This window comes from Melanerpes formicivorus, unplaced genomic scaffold, assembly GCF_026170545.1.
Source record: "Melanerpes formicivorus ecotype bairdi unplaced genomic scaffold, bMelFor1.0.p_v2 SCAF_1, whole genome shotgun sequence".
NCBI lineage: Eukaryota > Metazoa > Chordata > Aves > Piciformes > Picidae > Melanerpes > Melanerpes formicivorus.
The window spans coordinates 42,982,146-43,001,613 of record NW_027142353.1 but is presented as its reverse complement, the minus strand read 5'-3'; the positions used below and the strand labels follow the sequence as shown (position 1 = coordinate 43,001,613).

Sequence of the window (19,468 nt, the reverse complement as noted above, 5' to 3'; positions counted from 1 at the left end):
ACAGAAATACAGAAGAAAATAACTATATCCAAAAGCTTCCCAAATAGGCTTCCATAAACCCTTTCCCCAGGCTTTAACCTGAAACTTCTAATTTCAAAATTTAACAAGGATTGGTGTGACTCCGTAGCTGTCTGTTTTGTCCAACAATAGCATCAGCTCTAATAAAAACTGCATCCTACCTAACACATTTGCCTCCCTTATTTTCAATTCATCACATCATGATGTTACTACTATCGTCACTTGCCCCTTACCTCTTCAGATCGATTCAGGGAACAAACAAGTGGTATTAAAACGTAAGTCTGAAGAGTGTAACTCCATTCTTTCTAGGCAGAAAAGGTCTGTAGTAATTTTGCGGCAGTAATAAACCCAGTAACGCTACCAATGTTGCAATGCATAACTAGACTGGCAGGATCTGCTCTCCAAGTTTACACATTTTTTTCACTTTATTTTTCCTTCAGAATACTGGACTTGTTCACAAATATAAAAGATGCAAGCAATATTTTCTGTGGTTAATCCCAAAGGCATGTAAAACAGTTCTAGAATGAAAATCTGATTATCACAGTATCACAGTATCACTTAGGTTGGAAAGGACCTCGAGGATCATCGAGTCCAACCTATAAACACAGACCCCATGACTAGACCATGGCACCAAGTGCCACGTCCAATCTCCCCTTGAACACCTCCAGGGTCGATGACTCAACCACCTCCCTGGGCAACCCGTTCCAATGCCGAATGACTCGCTCGGTGAAGAATTTCCTCCTCACCTCGAGTCTGAACCTCCCCTGGCGCAGCTTGAGACTGTGTCCCCTTGTTCTGGTGCTGGTTGCCTGGGAGAAGAGACCAACTCCCTCCTGGGTACAACCACCTTTCAGGTAGTTGTAGAGGGCAATGAGGTCACCCCTGAGCCTCCTCTTCTCCAGGCTAAACAATCCCAGCTCCCTCAGCCTCTCCTCATAGGGCTTGTGTTCAAGGCCTCTCACCAGCCTTGTTGCCCTTCTCTGGACACGCTCAAGTGTTTCAATGTCCTTCTTAAACTGAGGAGCCCAGAACTGGACACAGTACTCAAGGTGCGGCCTAACCAAAGCAGAGTACAGGGGCACTATGTCCTCCCTGCTCCTGCTGGCCACACTATTCCTAATGCAGGCCAGAATGCTATTGGCCCTCCTGGCCACCTGGGCACACTGCTGGCTCATATTCAGGTGGCTGTCGATCAGCACACCCAGGTCCCTCTCTGTTTGGGAGCTCTCCAGCCACTCCGACCCCAGCCTATAGCTCTGCATGGGATTGCCGTAGCCAAAGTGCAGCACTCGGCACTTGGACTTGTTGAAAGCCATCCCATTGGACTCTGCCCATCTGTCCAGTCGGTCGAGGTCCCTCTGCAGAGCCTTTCTACCCTCTAACTGACTAACATCTGCCCCTAACTTTGTGTCATCTGCAAACTTGCTGATGACTGACTCTACCCCTTCATCCAGATCATCAACGAATATGTTGAAGAGGACAGGGCCCAGCACCGATCCCTGGGGGATGCCACTGGTGACTGGCCTCCAGCTGGATGCGGCACCGTTCACGACCACTCTCTGGGCCCGGCCCTCCAGCCAGTTCCTAACCCAGCACAGAGTGTAATGGTCCAATCCATGGGCTGACAGCTTAGTCAGCAGTTTGCTGTGGGGGACGGTGTCAAAGGCCTTGCTGAAGTCTAGGTAGACCACATCCACAGGCCTCCCCACATCCACCAGGCGGGTCACCTGATCATAGAAAGAGAACAGGTTGGAGAGGCAGGATCTGCCCTTCCTGAATCCATGTTGGCTGGACCTGAGCCCTTGGCCATCCTTCAGGTGCGCAGTTATTGCCCCCAGGATAATCTGCTCCATCACTTTCCCTGGCACTGAGGTCAGGCTGACCGGCCTGTAGTTTCCAGGTTCCTCCATCCGACCCTTCTTGTGGATGGGGACCACGCTGGCCAGTTTCCAGTCATCTGGGACCTCACCGGTGAGCCAGGATTGCTAAAAAATGATGGAGAGTGGCCTAGCTAGCACATCCACCAGCTCTCTCAGCACCCTAGGATGGATCCCATCTGGTCCCATGGACTTGTGGATATCCAAGTGGCTCAGCAGGTCCCGAACTAACTCCTCATGGATTTCCAGGGTATTACTCTGCTCCCCGACCCCAACGCCCAGCTCCGGAGACCACTCGTCCTGAACTCCTGCCTTGCTGTTAAAAATTGAGGCAAAGAAGGTGTTCAGGACCTCAGCTTTATCCTCATCCTCAGTAACTGTGTTCCCCTCCAGGTCCACTAGGGAGTTCAGGTTCTTCCTGCCCCTCTTCTTATTGTTAATATATTTATAAAAATGCTTTTTATTATCTTTGACTGTGGTGGCCAGCTTCAGTTCCAGCTGGGCCTTTGCCTCCCTAATTTTATTCCTACATAATCCGATTATTATAATTATTTCCGATGAAATCAATGGGTGTTTCATCAAAAAGAACTTCCATTTCATGGAAGGATTAACTTGTATAGCAAGTCATAACATTTACCTGATGAAAGAACAAATGCTATCCAAAACCAAAGGTTGAATTTACTTAGATTAGAACTCTTTGTCTCAAAGTGAAATGAGCTTCTTGGATACATTGGAATGGCATTTCTTGCAAAACAATTTTGAGAAAAAAAGGAGATTCAACAGTTTACAGGACAAAAGCCATAAGGAAATTGGAGCAGAATTAACATCTGCAGTTAATTAAGAGCTGCCCCAGTTAACAGGCTTTCCAAGTACACTCAAAGATGCCATTTCTTAGATGTTCGCAGGATGTGCACTGTTCAGGAGTGAATGAAAACTGTATAAAGGAAACAACTGTATTTGTGTGACCGTTTGAGGCTGTGCCTTTAAGAAAGGGATAGTGCTGGGACACTCTGGCTGAATATTTTGAAAACATTCAGATATTCTAAACAAATTTCATTGGTAGATTGGTAGAATGCAACTTTAAGTTTTAGTGCAGTTGGAATTTTTCTCAGTTCCTCTCTGTTCTCCCTTTCCAGCTTGTCTGCTTCTGGGCAACTAGCCGGAGTTCTGACCTTGAATACCAGATAAGCATTAATCCTGCATGCGCTTGGAGGCCTAATAAGAATTTTCTTCCTTAATAACTGCCTTTTCTCTCTCTGACCCTTTTTGGGAAAAGAGGGAGGTAGGGGGAGAGAGCGGGGTACAGGGGAGGAACCCTCCTCTGTCTGGAGGAGGGAATTTTCTTCCTATTTTTTTTTCTTTGCTGTATATTTCTGTATATATATTGTAAATACTGTATATACTGTGTATATACAACCTGCATTTCATTTTTGCTTGTAAATATAGCATATCCTTTGCTTTCTCTGACTGGGCCAGCCGTGGTTTTTTTTTTCCTTCTTTGTGGGGGAGGGAAATCTGGGCCTTCTCTCTCTCAACCCACTACAATTTGTTACGTAGCCAGCGATGCTGTGTGATGAGACCTGACTTAAAATGTAACCGCTTTCTTCTAAAATTATCTTTTGCCCAAAGCATATTAGAATGATTTCTGTATTTGACATCTTAATTTTGTATTTTAAAGGAACTGTTCTGTATTCAGAAAAATTACTGTAAACAGCCCTTGCAACATGAACTAAGTTCTTGGACTGTCACAGGAATTTGCCTTATGACTTTTTGGAACTCTCTGTAGAAAATCTTCTGGAAGTTATTCTTCTGAGCTTCCCAGTCACACTGAAAGCAGAAACTAAACCAATTCAAATGAGCTTGTGATGAGTATCCCTGTAGTGATTTTATTTTCAGCAGGTGAAAAAAGTGCTTTCCTGCAGCGAGCAGAGAAATCATATCTACACTATAAATTTAAAGCATAGATAATAGAAGATAATTTTTTTTTAATTATTTTTTAAATTAAGAAGCATACTAAAACTAAGCTTTTATGCTACCAAGCAACCTTCCAAACACTAGCTTTTGCATTATTGGTCTACAGAAAAGCTGACTCAGTGCTGCTACTGCCACTCTGTGCTTTTGCAAGATACAAGCAAACAGGCAAAGGGCACAACACACAAGTAGAAACACTGCTTCTCTGTACTGGGAATAACTTTCAGGGTCTAGGTAATAGGCTGATAACACAGAAAGACTCCTGTTGACCAAGGAATGACCTCAGATACTTTCAGTACTTAAAGAGGGCCTATAAGAAAGACAGGGACAGTCTTTAATGAGGCCTGTTACAACAGGTCAAGGAGTAATGACTTTAAACTAAAAAAGGGGAAATTTAGACTATATACATAGAAGAAATTCTTTACAATGAGGGTGGCAAAACACTGGAGCAGGTTGCCCACTTAAGTGGCAGATGTCCCATCCCTGTAAACATTCAAGGTCAGGTGGGATATGGCTCTAAGCAACCTGACCTAGTTAAAGATGTCCCTGCTCACTGCAGGGCAGTTGGACTAGCTGACCTTTAAAGGTCCTTTCCAACCTAAACTATTCTATTATTCTGTGACCTGCTATGTACCATGCCAGAGGAACCATGCTGCAGTATTAACAGGAAGGTCAAGAATAATACCAAAATTCCACCACTATGGTAAAAATGCCTGAGAAGAATGGAAATTCTGCTCCAGTCACATATGCTGGGATGTTACAGATGCTCCTGAATGGAAAACACAAAGGCATGATTGAGTCAAAAAGAGGGTCCTTCAGAGGTGCAGCACTGCCAGCCAAGGAGTCATGACCACAGGGCAGAGTCAGCACTCTGTTCAACCACCGCCTTCTCCTGCTCCAGCCTCCAAACTGCATATTGTTCTGACAATCCATCCGAATTCACTGCACTGTGGAGGGATCTGCTCCTGGCCTGGTGAATACTGCAGGTAATCAAATGTACTGGGTCACCTGGGTGAGGTGGCCAGACATCACGTGGCCCCATCTACAGCACGTCCTAATGGATACTGGTGTTTAACGAACCACAAGGTAGCAGTTAACAGAGTTAAGTGGGAAAGACACAAGCCTATCTCCAGTGGAAGAGCATCTCAGTTTGAACAAAACTGGAAGCCCCTACCAGTTGCCACCACCTCTACGCCCCTGCCCTCCTTGGGCTTGACTTTTTTCACCACAGTAGATGGACAGATGAGACGATAAGGTGCTGTACTTCTGGTATAGGCAGTATGCTCTCTATAGGGGGGAACCTGCTTTCTATAGGAGGGATCCAGCTACCAGACTCTCACTGATACCAGCAATGTTGTATGCACTTAAGATTCAGTTGCTCTGCCCTTAGCAACACAAATAATTTGCTTTTAACAAACTGAACTGATGAAGTGTCCACTGTTGAGTTTTTAAAAGTAATTAGCAACTGATTTCCTGAAGAAACAAGGGCAGTGGGGCTCTCAAACATTTACATTACAGACCTGTTCAGCCTGCCCAGAAGGATACTGGAGAACAGGAGTTAACAACAGACCTCCTAGCTTTGAGTGATGTAGCTGCTATGTCAGCAGCTGTAGTTCCCAATATGAGGCAGCTCTTGCATGAGTCAGAAGCCAAAAAATATACCCAGCATGTTACAGCTGATGTTGCAAAAGCTTTCTTTCCAATCCCTCTGGCTAAAGTGAGATTCAAATTGCCTTCACCTGGAATAACAGGCAATATACACCTGAAACTGGCTGTTCCAAGGCATGGAAACACAGCCTTACCACCTGTCACAGCATCATCCACAAAACTTTCAAGGCTTCCACCTACAAAGGGAGGAGAGACTGCTATTGGATTAAACAAATAATGGCCTTTGGAGCTACCTTTGGAAAACACTCAGCAGAATCAATGGCCCTGAATATACATATCCACAGACTCCTGAGTGATCACTAATGCAGCGCAGAAAAGGGTCAGACTGGAGTCACAGTAACTAGCAGCAGTGAAGAAAACCACTTTCAGAAGCAGAAGAACAGTGTGGTAGTTTTAGACTATGCCTTTAAATTTTTTTTCACAGATCTTGAACAGAAAGTGGTAGAATGTAAGTAATTCACTATTGGGTGTAAAAGGGAAAATAATGATAGTTCTAAATAATCCCATTGGAGAGCTATCTACCATAAGAATTAGTTTGGTAAATAATTTCTCTCTCTTTTCACTTCTTTGGCTCTGGCTGACGCTTCTCCTGGCTCTATTGACCTTAACTGCATCGCTCTTGTTGTGACTGGTATTAACAAGAACTTTGCTCTGCTCTATCTGTTGTCCCTTTTGTGTACAGGGGGTAGGGAGAGGAGCAGAGGGAGGGTGAAGCTGTTGCAGCTCCCCTGGTTTTGGCTAGGGGGTGTTTTTGTGCTGTTTATTAATTGTAAATACTGTATATTTTGTATATATTCATTGCATTTCATTGTAGATTGTAGTTTTCCTTGTAAATACAGCTTTCATTTGCTTCCAACTAAGCTGGTCTGGCAAATTTAATGTTGGGGGGGAAATTTCAACCCACCACAAATACAAAATAATACAACAGTTACTTGGAGAAACATCTGCTTGAACACATGGTGTTAATACACAGATCTGAAATTCAAAAGCAAATTAAGAAACATAATAACCAGGCTGACCAGTTAGCTCAACTTGCCAGCAGAGATTTAGGGTGTGAGCGTAAAGGAAAGCTATTTTTAGCCAGGTGGGTCCACAAAACTGTGGCTCATGTGTTAGGGCAGAGAACACAGCTTAGATTTGTCTCAGGAAGTCACAGTGCAAGCAGCTAGGCAACGTGAGATCTATGGCGTTAATACAAAACACATGGAAAGTATGAATGGTGAATCAGTATGATGGGAGAAAGGGAAGTTTGAAGAAAACCTGCCAACGAGATCTGCCCCCTCCTTTCCAGCAACACAGTCCGGTGCTGTGTCCTCACAGTGGCAAAGCTAGAAATGGGTTGCTAGCTTTTTCACTTGGAAACAAAATATAGCCAGCATCCTAGCTGGAACAAACATATTTGTTGCCATGATGGAATGCAGGCTTGGCAGGACTCAGAGGTAGTCACTTCAAAACCATAGCTGCTCAAGAATAAGAGGAAGATTGTTGAGTGGAGTGGGTGCATCAAATCCCCTTAATCCTCAGGCATCTGGAAAAGTGGAATGGTACATGGCTTCCTTGAAACTGCACTCCAGGCAAAGGGAATCTCACCTCAGTGAAGCTGTGGGGGAGCTACATAACACAGTAGCCTATCATAGCAGTCCTCACCACTTACCCCAAGTTCAGCTGCAAGACAAGTACCAGCCAGCCCTGGGAACACTAGAATCATGACACAAGTTTGCATTTATCCTGCAGCAATTGAAATCCCTAAAGAAGGAGTCCTTATCATTTAAGGTTGTTCATGAGAATCGTGAAAAATATAGTGGGCCCGATCCCGCTGGTCTCACCATGGTGAGCTGAAATACAAACTGACAGACCAGTCTGCAAAGAGGTGGCCACAGCCACAGCTTGGCCAGAATGGCCTTGATCTTCTGAGCCAGTGGCTATTTATTGAGAAGTTCATACATGGTATAATTCACTTTCCCACCCATTACCCCCTTCAAGCCCACTGTTTATCTTATTCTAACAGATGTTTTTTTTTCCCCAACTGGTTTTCCCATCCACTTCCAAGATACAGCATATCATTATCTCTACTTCCATCCTTTCCCACATGATTCAAAGTATAACAAAGTGTCCTATCACTTATCAACCTCCAGAGCTCCTACATAAGACATGAAGACCAGTTAAACATTCCATTAGCTACTCCCTTTGGGTTCCCCCACATAAACCGTATCACATATGTCTTTGCAGATAAGAAGCATATCCAAACAGTTCCTGGGTACATGTAGCTCAAGAATGTGGGCAGATACTGGGGCAGAGTATCAGCAGCAGAGGGTCACAGGGTGCCCTGTCTGGTAAAAGGACATGAACTGCCCCGTGCAGCTTACAGTCATATCATGTTGGCATTAACACCAATGGTGTACACCAAACCTTCAATCAATCAGTCAGAGGAGCATGGGGTGTTCCTGCTTGAACACACCTAAGAAAGAGCATCAGCCAGCAGGACAGGAGACACATGAGGATATGGTCTGGGAGACTCACAAAATATGAGACAAGAGAAGGAACATGTGGCTGGAGATGTGTGCTCTGGGCAGGAGAGGTTCCATGCCAACAGGATATGTCCCCAAGAGACTGCTGCTATAAGCAATTCACATCCAGGCAAGGATACCTCTGCAGTACAACAGCTGTGGGCCACTCACAACAGGTCCACTCACTCAAGAGCAGCAACTGACCTGAGGGACCGTAAGAGACCCTCACCAGAGCAGGAACACTGAGAAGCAGAGAGATACAGAGGAAAATCAGCAGGAAGCAAGGAGGAACAGAAAGGGACCTGGGAGTAGTGGTTGACAGCTGGCTGAACATGAGCCTGCAGTGTGCCCAGGTGGCCAAGAAGGCCAATGGCATCCTGGCCTGCATCAGAAATAGTGTGGCCAGCAGAAGCACGGAAGTTGTTGTGCCCCTGTACTCAACACTGGTTAGGCCACACCTTGAGTACTATGTCCAGTTCTGGCCCCTCAATTTAAGAAGGGCATTGAGATCCTGGAATGTGTCCAGAGAAGGGTAACAAGACTGGTGAGAGGTCTTGAGCACAAGCCCTATGAGGACAGGATGAGGTAGCTGGGGTTTTTTTGCCTGGAGAAGAGGAGGCTCAGGGAAGACCTTATTGCCCTCTACAACCATCTGAAAGGAGGTAGTAGCCAGAAGGGGGCTGGTCTCTTCTCCCAGGCAACCAGCACCAGAACAAGAGGACACAGTCTCAAGCTGTTGCAGGGGAAATTTAGTCTCAAAGTGAGGAGAAAGTTCTTCCCAGGAAGAGTTATTGGCCATTGAAATGGGCTGCCCAGGAAGGTGCTGGAGTCACTGTCCCTAAAGATGTTCAAAAAAGGACTGGATGTGGCATCTGGAGCCATGGTTTAGTTAGTCATGAGGTGTGAGGTAGTAGGTAGTAGGTTGGACTTGATGATCTCTCAGGTCTTTTCCAATCTTGTTGATTCTATGATTCCATGAAACTATTAGGCACACAACCTTTCTGCTCTGCCAGTCACCTCACCAAAGGAGCATAGGATGGGCTGCACATAATCTGCAGTGAAAACCAGGCAAGACAAAATGGAGTGGGTAGGAGTGAAGCAGAAAGGGAAGACCTTAGGGGTTTGATTGACCGTTTTCTTTCTCTCAGTTTCCAAATCCATTATTAAAAGCTTATGTTCATTAGCCATAAGCTAATTTAAGTAAAAGGTCCCCAAGTTGAGACTGTTTTCTCTCAAAATGCTTTTAATACACTCCAAAGAGTAGGCTCCCATGGCAGAGCATGGAAAGCAGCTTGGTTTAAAGAAAGGAGCTTTCTCCCTGGCAAGATGATCTGAACTGATGAAAATTATTATTACTACTGCATATTACTAACACAGCTGTAACCTCATGAAAGGCAGGCTGATTGCTGTGAGAGGTTCAAGACATCAAGAGTTAAACCAGAGCCTTCTCTCAACATATGTACCAGAGCAACATCAGGAAAACATTGGAATTGGTCTTGGCTGGACAGCAGTAGGCTGAGTCATGCTTAACCCTTGCCAAGTTAAATCACTGTAACTATGTAAAGCTTAAGGATTGTTGTAGTGATGTCATTTTGACGTAACAGTGCAGTGGCCATTTTATATAAATAACATCACATGGAAAAAACCCTCTTGGCCATTTCAAAGTAAAGGAAATAGCAAGAAAGAGAAATGTGCTGTGTTTTTCAAATTCATGATGCCATCTACACACATTAGCACTGCTACTAAAATCTTTCAATATAAAGTCGTGTGGTTTGTTGGTTGTTTTTCAATCAGATTTAAAAGGCAAATGACTAGAGAGCCCACAAAGGATAGATCAGTCCCCAGAAGCCCCTATGCCACCTCCCTGCCCTGGCTGTAAATCCCGTCTACTAGACTACAGACGGGCTCATTTCACCACCTTTCATCCAACTAGTCAATTTTCTCAATGTTGACTTGCCTCAACAAGAAGTCAGGGGCACCAGAATTTCCTTCCCTGTGCTCATAGCCCCATAATTACAGTGGTCTTACAAAGAAGGCATCTCCACTTGTAATGCACCTTAGGCTACTGATCTTACAATACAGATAACCTCCTTCCAGTGTGCATTTTGCTCACTTCTGGGTGTTCACTACCAGAACTATTTCTTATGGCAGCTGTGTTTCCACCAAATTCTTGCAAAGAATATTTAAAGCATGTACTACCAAGATTCTCAGTAAGCAGACAGCTCTTTATGCCTTGATCTTTCTACAGTAGATAAGGAGGATTTTTGTGCCATGAGTCAGTTGCTCAGCATGTGTGGGTTTTGTTTAATTTTACTTTTGCTGCGCTGTGCTCTACACAGTAATTGTACAGAAGATCTGCTGTCTAACACTTTTTTGTTTGTTTGTATTTTGGTAACTAAATGTTAATGATGTGGTGGTTTTGCAGATGTAAGATGGCTGAGCTGGTCTCATACTTCACAGCTAACCAAAGCAGGAAGCTTCCTGCCCTTTCCTCCCCTGCCTCCCCCCCATTTCTACTCTCCAATGCCTGGCCCTGCCACTCCCTTGTGCTAGCTCTGACACCCATCAAACACTCTGTAAAGTAAGCTCAATGCATCAGATTAGTTATTTGCTGATTTATCACACTGAGTAATCTCAGAAGAGGCATCAATGGGCACCAGACCAAACACAGGCAGAACAAAATGGAAAGATCTCACTCCTCAGCAGGGGCAAGCCTATAGAAATCAATGATATAAAAATGTACATTTGACCTTACTCAGGATACAGCCCCAATGATATCTAAATTCCAGCTTTGCATGACTTGCAGGGCTCATGCTTGGCAAATGACACAACACTTAAATACCAATTTTGAGGTTAAAACTGGAAGCTCTTTTTATAAGCCAGCTCAAATAAAGTTCATCCTTGATTAATAATACATTCAAATCCTCATGATGTGTTGAATATTGCTTTAACACAAAAAGTTTTTATGTGCCTAAATGAGATAATCCCATAAGAAGTTCTCAATCCAGATTCATCCACTTGAATCATCAAAGCATGTAGCCCCAATGAAACCAGTTACCTGCAAACCACTGCACAACTGCTGAACTGTTTTATAAGATCCTTAACTTTCTATAGCAGTTTTGCAAATTTGGACTACAGACAACGTACTAACAGTGAAGTTTAAATTTTTAGAAGTATGTAATTCAGGTTTTGCCTTCTTTTTTAAGATTGCACCACCACAAATTTGAAACTCCCCCAGAGGGCCGCATCATCCCTAGGCTGACATTCTGAACAGTGCTTAAAGTTTTGTATTTTGTTTAAGGAAAAACTGCCCAAACTAATACCTACTTGATTTGTATTATAGGCATTAACCAGTACCCTGATAAGTAAACCAGCTTTTTAACAACAAACTGTTAAAATTGTAATGTTTTCTCAGAGTTTGATGCAAAGCCCCCAAAGGCAGTTTCTGTGCACCTTCCCTCTAGTGAAGCAGAAACCAGACAGACCTTCTTCACCTCCAAACTATTTGGCATAAAGTTTAGAAAGACTGATTTTGAGTGACTCTGCATACTTCCATATCTTAAGATCATCCCAAAGATCTTGCTGTCTGTGACTGTGAGGGCCGACTGCAGAGGCAGTGGAGCAAGGTTTCCACATAAGTAACAAGGTGGTATCTGAATGTTAGCAGCCTGTCAGTTTAAAGCCAGTTACTGTAAAATTGTACTACTTTTCCAAGAGCTCAGATTTGGTAACCTAGCAGTTAAGAGCACAGTTAAGTCCACAGCAGAACTTAATTCAAACAGGCTTGACACCAAACTGCGTATCTGGCATCCTGCATGCAGTATTTTACAGCTTCTAGTCAATGCTAGAAACAGGTATTTTTCATTCTCTCTTACAGCAGAGACAAATGTTTAAGTTTTGAAGTGTTACTTTTACAAAACAGCTGGAATAAAATACCTGGGCACACTCCTAACAATAAGTAATGTAAATGGGAAATGAGTTTGCAGTACAGAATTCAGTTCAGGAACCCTCCTCCCGAAAAACACTTGGTACTGGGAACTTTGCTACTTTTCTCCCCTGTCCCAAGTATTCTCTCATACCACATACCAACCTGCTCTTACATACATGTTTGGATCAGACTTCAAGAAAATCGTCCCTAATATACACCGAAGCCGTAAGAAGCTTCTCAGAAAACACACGGATGTGCTTTGCCTTGCAGCTTGGTCACAATAATTTTATTCTCAAAAGGCTATCGTGTGATTGCCAATTTTCTGGTGAGTAACTCTCTGATGCACTGGAACTGTTGTAACTCCACTCTTTCCTAAAATGGAAGCCGAGCTCCCCGCCGCCCTGAAATCCCCCTACGAGCCCCCTTTTAAGGACCCACCCCCACCCACCCCCTCCCCCGAACCCAAGGGTCCCACTGGAGGGAGTACCTCGTATTGACTGAAAAGATTCAAAACAAGTAAGGAGTTCCAGTTAAATAATAGAAGAAGAAAACACATATCCCCAAACCCACAAAAACAGCCCGAATAGGGCTGGTGGAAGAGAGCGCCGTTTCCCTGCCCCAGGCAGACATGGGCAGCCAGTACCCAGGACCCTCTCGCCGCTCTGAAGGGCTCCTCTCGCTCCCGGGGCCGTTCCACCGACACCCTCCCGTCTCCATTGGGAGTGGCTGCGTATGCCCCCCGCCCCCCCCCCCCCCCCGGCTCCGGGGCCAGAGGGCAGGGGAGCAGTCGACGCCCAAGCTTAGCGGGAAAGCGAGGGTCCGTGACAGGACCGATGCCCACCCCCCCCTCACCTCTGACGGGGACGAGGAGGACGAGGAGCACCAACAGGGGAAGGATCTTCCAGCGCCGCATGGCTACTTGCCCCAGGCACGCCGCCCGCTCCGTGACAGCCGCTCCTGGCACTCCCGCCCGATCGTGAGGCGGCACCGTGCCGCTCCGTGAGACTGGGTGCAGGCAGCGGACACGCCCAGGCCGCCGCGCTGTTAGGCCAGGAACCGTCCCCACTCCGCGGGGGGAGGAAGAAGAGGAGGGCTGCTCGTCCTGCTCTGGCTCGCCGGGGCTGTTCCGGCGGCGGGACAGCGCCCGGCCTGAAAACGCAGCGGCAGGGGTGGGGCGCGAAAGCCGCCGGCCGCGGGAGAGAGGGGCATTCCTTCGTGTGGCAGGACTCCTGCGGCTCCCCCGAGGGCGCGGCTTCTGGGCGGCCCTTATCTGCTATTGCCGCGGCCGTGGTGGAACAGCACCGTTCCCCGTGCAGGCTGCTGGGCGTCGGCTGGAGGCCGGGAACTGTTTTTCCCATGTGGGCCGAGCCAAGGCATCCTGGCTCCGGCGGGCTGGAAGAGCACGGCTTTGGAGAGCGAGGTTGTGTGCTGCTAGCCCTGACCGCTGCTGTGAAGTCCGCCTGCGAACAGGGTGAGGCACCGGACCAAGGGTCCCGGAAAGGAGAATCCGTTTTCTGCACGAAATGGGCTCCAGGGCTTAAGCGCTTGGTCACATGTTTTAATAGAGGTGCACTCTTGTGCCGCTGCCCTCTCCTCACCCAGGCGCCCTCTTTTCCAACTTCTCAGGAAAAGTTGCCCGGCACTAAACATGTTAGGACACTTACAATCTTGTCCATAACAAGCTTGTTTTTCCTCTGGTCAGAGAGAAAATGGGTAAAACAGCTTTGAGTTTTGCATCTTTAAGCGATGCCATGTTGGGCCCTCAGCTGATGGGTACAAATGTAAACCTGTGCACAGAATGGCACTTGAGTTTTCTTAATTAATTTTGGTGGTGTGGGAAGATGACTGTTAAAAGGCCCTGGGTTTGTTTTTGTCCTTTTCTAACGGCTGTTTCATGCCCCGTATTGGATGCTTTCAGCTGATAGTCCCCCAGGGTGCTGTTGAAGCAGTCTGAAGCACTGCAGCTGTAGGTTGGGGTGGGAACTGCGTTGATGCAGTTGTGCTGAGCTCTGCTCAGGGCCAGGTATGACAAAAACACCTCTCCCAAATCCTGGTTTTCCACTTGCCAAGAATGTGCTGATTACTGACTGAAAAATAGTTCAGTGACACACAGTGTACGGCTCAGAAAGTGACTAGTGGTGTGCAGCTGACTTGGATTCATTGATCATAGGTGTGGCCAGCAGGAGCAGGGAGGTCATTCTGCCCCTGTACACTGCACTTAGTTAGGCTGCACCTCGAGTACTGTGTCCAGTTCTGGGCCCCTCGGTTTAGGAAAGATGTTGACTTGCTGGAACGAGTCCAGAGAAGGGCAACAAAGTTGGTGAGGGGTTTGGAACACAAGCCCTATGAGGAGAGGCTGAGGGAGCTGGGGTTGCTTAGCCTGGAGAGGAGGAGACTCAGGGGTGACCTTATTGCTCTCTACAACTACCTGAAGGGAGGTTGCAGACAGGCGGATTTTGGTCTCTTCTCCCAGGCAGCCAGCACCAGAACAAGAGGACACAGTCTCAGGCTGTGCCAGGGGAGGTTTAGGTTGGATGTTAGGAAGAAGTTCTATACAGAGAGAGTGATTGCCCATTGAAATGGGCTGCTTGGGGAGGTGGTGGAGTCACCATCATTGGAGGTGTTCAAGAGGAGACTTGATGGGGTGGTTGGTGCCATGGTTTAGTTGTTTAGGTGGGTTGGATTGGTTGATGGATTGGCCATGATGATCTTGAAGGTCTCTTCCAACCTATTCTATTCTATTCTATTCTATTCTATTCTATTCTATTCTATTCTATTCTATTCTATTCTATTCTATTCTATTCTATTCTATTCTATCTCTGAAAGAAGATCTGGCCAGGGGAAGTTGAGATTGAAAAAAAAAAGAAAAAAAAAAAGACCCAGCTAGGAATCTCAACAGTCCACCCTTATCTCTGTTACATGTGAATCACCAAGAGCCTCTGCTGGTGTCTCACTGGAAGTCTTGCTGTGAATCATCAGAGAACTGTCCTCCCTAGATAATGAACTGGACACACCCTGAACTTTTAGGACAGAGCGCCAGCTTAATAGGCAACTGCATATTAAATTCTCCACCTAGAGAATTGAAGAACCTAATATAAAGGAACATACAATGTATGATGGGGGGTAGGGGGGAGGGAGGGGTGTACATGTAAAGGGGGAACATGTAGGATGCAGACTGGCAATTCTCTAAATTCTGAGCACCTCAGCCAATGGGGAAAGAGAGGGAAATACCAATATTCCAAGTGTGACAAGCACTGAGCAGAGTGGGATAATGACTTCTTTATCTGTGCTGGTAATGCCCTTGCTAAAGCAACTGTAAGGAAAAATTCTCTCTCTACTTAGAAGTTCCTGTCACAGCAGAGACAGAGGAGTTTAGTAAAGCTTTATTCGAATAAAGGGAGAGTCCACAGGACAATTCCTGGTGGGGTCTCTCAAATTGCTGGGAGTTGCAGCTCCCCTTTTATCCTAAATTCCGAGACACAAATTTCCCTCTCCCTTTCCCTATTGGGTAAGGTACTCAGGATTTACAGTCTTTCCTGAAATGCCTGTTACATGTCCCCCCTTCACATGCAATCCCCACAATACATACATTGTGTGTTCATTTAAGTTAGGTTCTTCATGACTCTGGATGGAGAAGTTAATACTTAGTAGTCTATTAAGCCTGTGCTCTGATCCTAAAGGTTCAGAAGTCCAGGCTGTGTTCAGTGTCTTGTCATCCTCCTGACAGACTTCCACTGATTTACCTTGAGTTTAAGATAAGGGTATCCTGCAGATGCCCCTTTGTTGCTTATGCACATAGAGAAGGGGAACTTCCTGGTTCCCCTCTTCCTTTTCCAACGCCCCTCAACAATGCTTCCTTTGTAAACATACCAGTTACTTTTAATCCCATCACAACCCAGCATATTTTTGAGCTTTCATTGCTGCAGCAACACGCTGTTCACTCACATTGATCTTGCTGTCTGCCAGGACCCCCAGGTCCCTTTCTACAGAGCTGCTCCTCAGCCAGGAAGATCCCAGCCTGTGCTACACTCCTAGATTGTTTTCCTAGGTGCAAGACTTTACACTTATCCTTGCTGAACTTCATGTTACTCCATTCTTCCATCTTATCCAGATTTTCCTGGAGAGTGGCACTCCCTTCCAAAGAATCCACTTTCTCACTCAGTTTGGTACCATCAAATATATTCTATTCCACGTTCCATCAGGTAAAATGATATATATGCACATGCATTGTATAATCCTGCAATACGGATCTAGCTGTGTGCACATACACAGGAAATTACTAATGGTGCTCAAAGGATGTCCTTTAACAGAGTGTTTATAGTTGCTGTTAAGCATCATTTAAGGATTCTTTCTCATGACAAAAAGAACAGGAATTGGTACTGTGCACTTCTCTATTGAATCACATGATATCCAATCAAATTTGGGTTCTTTTGTTGGAGGTGGTTGGGTTCCTCTCCTCCCCTCCCCAGGACTGCAAACCTATCAGAGAAAGCCTAATTATCTCATTAGATTTACCACATTACATCATGGCCCTGAAGCTTCCTGTTTCCAAACTTAGTCTTTGTCAAAGCTATCATCTTCAGATGAGGTAAAAGCAAACTCCTGTTCGAACAGATGTGAGATAACTATGCTTTTGTACTAGTGCTACTGCTTTCCACTTGCTTTGATCCTTGAGGCAGGGGTATAATTTACTGGTACTAGCTACTTTATGGCTAATTAATTTTCCAGATTTATGTATATCAGGTAAGTTGTTGTTTGGGTTTATTTCAATTTTACTAATCTTTTGATCTGAAGATTTCACTGACATCTTGTGAAAATGAGTTTCATTATTTGTAGTTACCAGCTTTTCTATGTGTGGAACTTCAGTTAGAAAAAAACTACAGGCTTTGTAATTTCACAAGTAAAGTTAACTCATCTGTAAAATTAAAAATAATTTAGTACTAGGGCAGGTTATCTGATTATATGAGTAATATGAATAATCCTAGAATCAGTTCTTCCAATAGCACCTATCAACCTGCTCAATCTGCTCTTCTTGCAATGATTGTCCTAGAAGGTCTTTCCCTCTATGTCCTGCTCATAGTCTCTACCAGGGAGCCCCTGCAAACAGCTTGGGCATTCGCCTGATATGAGATGTCTTGGAAGGAGAGAAGGTTTCCACAAGACTTTTTTCTAAAGAACAGGATCTTTAAAAGATATGAAGTTAATGGTTTGGCTCAAAACAAAACTTTTACAGCAGCATGATGAAGGCTGGAAGTTGTAAACCCTGAAGAAACTGTTCAAACTTGAACAAATTCAGAGACGTGAGCAGCTAAAGAGCTGTCTTTGTAGTTGTCGGTGAACTACGAAGATAAATGCACCTTCTTCTCAGTTTCCTCCAATTTCTTTTTCTGAAGTAAGGTCCTTCTAGGTCTTCTCCTTTTTCTGCCTCAGAATAGCTTTTTGCCCCTTTCGCCTATGAGCTTTCAACCTTGCCAGAAACAGCATAGCTCTCCACATGTTGAAAGAAGCAAAGGAAAGACAAATAGACTTTCATTTGCTAAAAGCAGAGTGTTTAGGGAGCAGTTAAAACTTTACTGCTCTGTCAATTGTAGATGCTTTTTGGAAGAAGAGGGCTACAGCCTCTGCTAATGGACAGTGAAGTGTGTGGACTAAGACAGCACTAGGGAAAAAGAGAACGGAGGTGGGCGGTACTGGCAGTAGTAAAATGTTATTATTAGATGCACACACTCATTCGGTTGCTGTTTCAAAGTTGGTACAAAAAATAAACCTGGAAATGACATTGCCCTTTTTGTTCTTACTATTCACCAGAATTTGGCAATACTTTGCAACAACTCTTTTTATGTCAGGTGCAATGTTTCTGATACCAAGAACACTCATGTGTAAGAAGTATTTTTGTGGCTGATGTTGTGGTTGTGGCCCCATCTAATAGTGTGTATCAGAAAACTATTTGCCAGAAACATAATTGTCTTTTTCATGAAACTGACAGTCAAGGCTTCAGTGCTGGTTTCTATTATGGTATATACTGAAGCATGGATTCTGACCTTTATGTTTCTTATTGCTGTTAGGATGTAAAGGTTCACATTTGTCTTTATTTTTTAAATGTAAGTCAGACTTGTGAAACCTTATTTTCTCCCAATGTTTTCTTCATACTTAAGCTAGGAGAAGGGGTTGCTTCCACCAATAAAGTTTCCTGTAAATAAACAATATTTTAGCAACAAATTGAAATTTTAGGGCTACAAACTGGTGTGGTATAGTCAGTCAATGCAATCATGAAATGGTTTTCCAGGAATGGAATATAAAGCATGGATTGTATAGCTAATCCCCATTTCATCTTTGGGTAAAGATTATAAAAACTGTATTAGGTTTGTTCAAGGTTTGCTGTGATTTTTTTTGTTTGTTTGCTTGCTTGTTTGTTTGCCTGTGGGGTCTTGTTTGTTTGTTTTGGGTTTGGGTTTGTTTGAAGCAGCAGCAGTATTATTTCCAGTTCTAAGAGTACATTCAGAATAAATGAGAGTCCAAAGGGGGTACATAGTCTGCTGTGGAACTTCTGCCTGGCTCCCTTGTGTGTTATTTTCTGATGCTCTCTGCTTTGCAGGACAGAAGAGACATGAAGACCTAAGGGTTTCTTCCTAGAATCGTATGCAACTAGTGTGTTCAATACAGATACTGTTACAGCATGGAGTTCCTGCAGAAGATATGTAGAAGATGAACAACCTGTGCAAAGGCCAGTTGCCTGGTCTAAGTCACCTTCTGCTTTTCTTGTGGCAAATGCCCTCTCTCTGTTGAAACACAGTATCACAGTATAACTAAGGCTGGAAGAGACCTCGAGGATCATCGAGTCCAACCTATAAACACAGACCCCATGACTAGACCATGGCACCAAGTGCCATGTCCAATCTCCTCTTGAACACCTCCAGGGATGGTGACTCAACCACCTCCCTGGGCAGCACATTCCAATGATGAACGACTCGCTTGGTGAAGAACTTTCTCCTCACCTCGAGTCTAAACCTCCCCTGGCACAGCTTGAGACTGTGTCCCCTTGTTCTGGTGCTGGTTGCCTGGGAGAAGAGACCAACCCCCTCCTGGCTACAACCACCCTTCAGGTAGTTGTAGAGGGCAATGAGGTCACCCCTGAGCCTCCTCTTCTCCAGGCTAAACAATCCCAACTCCCTCAGCCTCTCCTCATAGGGATTGTGTTCAAGGCCTCTCACCAGCCCTGTTGTCCTTCTCTGGACACATTCAAGTGTTTCGATGTCCTTCTTAAACTGAGGGGCCCAAAACTGGACACAGTACTCGAGGTGCGGCCTAACCAATGCAGAGTACAGGGGCACAATGACTTCCCTGCTCCTGCTGGCCACACTATTCCTAATGCAGGCCAGGATGCCATTGGCCCTCTTGGCCACCTGGGCACACTGCTGGCTCATATTCAGGCGGCTCTCGATCAGCACCCCCAGGTCCCTCTCCATTTGGGAGCTCTCCAGTCACTCTGACCCCAGCCT

General features: G+C 45.1%; 1 protein-coding gene across 1 annotated transcript in view; it reads right to left on the bottom strand.

The window, feature by feature from the left end:
- Positions 1–13,230, bottom strand: part of CD99 (CD99 molecule (Xg blood group)) — a 41,418-nt gene extending 28,188 nt beyond the window's left edge. The window contains exon 1 of the mRNA XM_068141556.1: positions 12,822–13,230. Within this exon, the coding sequence (XP_067997657.1) occupies positions 12,822–12,882 (61 nt within the window). The 5' untranslated portion in view covers positions 12,883–13,230. The remainder of the gene's footprint in view (positions 1–12,821) is intronic.
- Between the last annotated feature and the right edge of the window lie 6,238 nt (positions 13,231–19,468).